The 3,611-nt window shown below is 43.6% G+C and overlaps 1 protein-coding gene across 1 annotated transcript in view; it reads right to left on the bottom strand.

The window, feature by feature from the left end:
• Positions 1-2,971: 2,971 nt before the first annotated feature.
• The window catches only part of Cenpj (centromere protein J), a 65,879-nt gene continuing 65,239 nt past the window's right edge, over positions 2,972-3,611 (bottom strand). The window contains exon 13 of the mRNA XM_023699169.1: positions 2,972-3,315. Coding sequence (XP_023554937.1) covers positions 3,123-3,315 — 193 coding nt within the window. The 3' untranslated portion in view covers positions 2,972-3,122. The remainder of the gene's footprint in view (positions 3,316-3,611) is intronic.

Genomic DNA, 3,611 nt, shown 5'->3' with positions numbered 1-3,611 from the left:
AGCTTAGCAAAGCACAGGGACCGCGGTTCAATCCCCCAGCACCACATGCCAGCCAGCCCCACCCCCTGGTGGGCTGAGCTGGCCACACACACACACACAAACAATTTTTTTAAAAAAAAACACAAAATAGGGTCAGAAGCAGTAAGAGTCTTTGGGGGATAGCTCTGTGTTCCCTGCTCTCATCCCATCCTTACTGGGAAATACAGCTGGTCTCAGGAAGCACTGTGTAGCCACAATGGTGGGTGACCTCGTCTAGCAGTTGCCACACAGCCTGCCCCTGGTAGGGCTGCGCTCTGGCTGGGGTTTGGAAGACAGTTCTCACCAGGCAGTCAGTACCCACAAAGGCTGCGGTGCTCTGCCACATCACATTCTGCCCCTGCCAGCGGGGAGCACTGGTATTCTTGCGCAGGTCTGTGTCGTTTTACTTCGTATGAATGAATGCATCCACAAGTAAGTGTTACTGCATGCATCTTTAACTATGTGAGGTATCAGTGTCCCTGTGTTGGTGTGTATAACACTTTTGGTGTAGAATTTGTTATTCAGGTGGTTACCAGTTTTTTTCTCAATTAAAAATATTCTATAAGGGGCTAGGGAGGTAGCTCAGCCATCTAAGCTCCTGCCTGGCAAAGGCAAGGACCAGAGTTCAATCCCCAGTACTACATGCTGTCCCCCAAACTGGGCATGGTGGCACACCCAGTGATCCCAGTGCTGGCAAGGCTGAGCTGCATAGCAAGACCTTGTACCAAATATATGAAAATTTTTAAAAATATATTCTACAGGGCCCTTACATGTGTGTGGCTTTCATGTGTGTGTATATGTATTTGTATATACACCTGTATAGGTGCACACATTTGTGGGGTTTTTTTTGTTTTTTTTATTTTTGGTGGTACCAGGGATTGACCTCTGGATCTTGGCACTTGCCAGGCAAGCACTTATTCCACTGAGCTATCTCCTGGCCCCTCATGGGATAACTTCTACAAAGTAGCAGTTCACCAATACTTGAGTTGCTTACTAGCATATGGTGTAACCAGACTCACGTCCAACGAGTGCCAGATTTGAACACTAGTATAAATGTCTATTTTAATTAAGCATACACAGGTTTATAAGTACTAGTGAAGGTTGCCACTTCGCTTATTCATATACTTTTCCTATTGTTTCCAGTTTTATTTGTAGGACTTCTGTATATGTTCTGGAGAGTAAACCTTTTGTCACGATGTGTATCTTTTCCTAGCTTATAGCTTACCTTTCTCTTCTTTGTAGTATATTTTGACTTGTCCAGTTATGTATCACTTACTTGCTAAAGTTTGTGTCTTATTTAAAAATCTTTCCCAGGGGCCAGCCAGATAACTCAGATTAAACCACGTGCTTAAGAAGAGCATAGCGGCTGGGGTTTGATCCCCGATGCTCCATGCCAGCCCTGCCCCCAGGGACAGAAAGGTGATTGAGACTGGGTGTGACGGTGCACACCTGTAATCCCAGCACTTGGGAGGCTAAAAACAGGAGGATCACTATGAGTCTTATCTGTACCGTAAGACCAAGGTATAATATACGTAACTCCTCATTTTGACTATTAAAGCATTGTTTTTCATACTCAGCTCTTAAACCACATGGAATTGATAACTTGAGTCCCTACCAATTCTTGTTGCCCAAATCATTAAATTTACAGTAGGTGACGTGTCCTTCCTTCAAGGACACCTCACCTCTGTAGTCAGCCTTACTGGAACATCAAGGTGCCTGTGGACAGGCCATTGGTTAACCCCATCTAGTCACTGTTCACACCTGATCTGACTCTGCAACAAGTTATGTAATCAGTTTTTTCCAGTACCAGGAATCAAACTTAAGGCCTTGCACTTGACCGAGCTATATCCCTAGCTCCTATTACTTTTCTCCTAGGATCATTACCTATTACTACCTGTATCACTGTTTGAACTTTTTTTTTTAATATTTTATTTGGTACAGGATCTTATTACACAGCTTGGACTTGTAGATTCTCCTGTTTCAACCTCCACAATGCTGAGATTACTGGCAGGCACCACCATGCTTGGTTTTGGGGCCAGCATGGCATGCAATACTGGGAATCGAACTGAGGTCCTTGCATTTGCCAGGCAGGTGCTTAGACCGCTGAGCTATCTACCCATCCCTGTTTGAACTCTTTGAATTCATTCATTTTGATAATGCTTGTGAGCCCCAAGGAAGATTTTTGAGGGTGAGGTCCCAAAGTTAAAGAACACATGTGCAATAGCAGGCAGCATATAGCAGAGCACAAGAGAGCCACCTGCATCTTTGTAATTCTTACACAAGTCATCTCATTTACATTCTTACATGTGTTTACCTGTACTGTCATGGTTATGTAACTGTATCCCACTGTGCACCCATGCTAGTCAAGCGGGGTCACATCTTCAGATGTTCTTAGACACCCCTCTAAGCTTTGAAGCTGTCTGTGTGGTTCCCCACAGCACTGTAGATGGTTGTATCAACTGAACATAGTACTGTTTTGGCTAGAGTGACAGTCTCTTATTCCTTGAGTATCTTTCCATGCAAGTGTGTGTTCTGTGGCTAAGGGGATAGCTGGGATATACTGCTTGGTTTTCATAACCATCTCCAACCAAAACCACATTTTTTAAAAATGTATTTTAGTACAGGGTCTATAGGATCTCACTATGTAGACTGGACTCCTAGTGTTCCACCTATTTTCAGCCTATGAGCTGGGATTACAGGCCCGCACCACCACACCCACTCTCAATCACCATCTCATCAAACCCTGGGGATGGGGTCAGTACGGCAGGCTGGGGATTGAACCCTGGCTGCTGTGCCCTGCCTAAGCAGGCACTTTCATCCACTGAGCTATCTGGCAGGCCTCAAAAACACGTTATTTTAAAATCCTATGCACAATTTATCATAGAATAATACATTACTTTAAGAAACAGGAGAAGTGAATTATACATTCATTTATATTTCACAAATATAAAAATGAAGATTTTCTAGTCAGCTTTTATTTTAGAATCCACCTTTGCCATTTAAACACAGAGCATGTATAAATTAAACAGAATCCACAGGAAAGGTACATGTTTTAAAAAGGAAAATTGGGTAGTGTGAGTTCTGGATTGGTCGTTAACAGAGCATTACAGTTGTGTGTCCATGAGGACATTCCCATCTTTGTCCTTAATTCTTATGCGACCAGATGCGTACTTTGTCTCTTGATGACCATTTGCATATACAGTTTTGACAGTGCCATCTGGATATTCCCGTCTCTTGAACTGCGTAGTATGAAGTTCTCTTTGGCCATTATTAAATTCTATGATTTTGTTGCCATCACTGTAAAATTTAAAAGAGAATTTCATTCCTTAAAATATGTATATCAGGGCTGGTAGCACACACTTGTAACGCGGCACTCAGAAGGCTGAGGCTGGAGGACCACCATGAGTTTGCGGCCAGCCTGGGGATGGACATAAGCAAGTTCAAGGCCAGGCTGCACTACATAGGGAGAAGCCCGTTTCAAAAAGTACATATGAGGGCTGGTGAGATGGCTTAGTGGTCTAAAGCACCTACTTAGAACAAGCTAAGCTAATCAAAAGCACAGGGACCTCAGTTCAATCCCCAGCACCACATGC

This window comes from Octodon degus, unplaced genomic scaffold (genome assembly GCF_000260255.1).
Source record: "Octodon degus isolate 3935 unplaced genomic scaffold, OctDeg1.0 scaffold00111, whole genome shotgun sequence".
NCBI classification, from domain to species: Eukaryota; Metazoa; Chordata; class Mammalia; order Rodentia; family Octodontidae; genus Octodon; species Octodon degus.
This window is presented reverse-complemented; position numbering and strand designations above follow the sequence as displayed.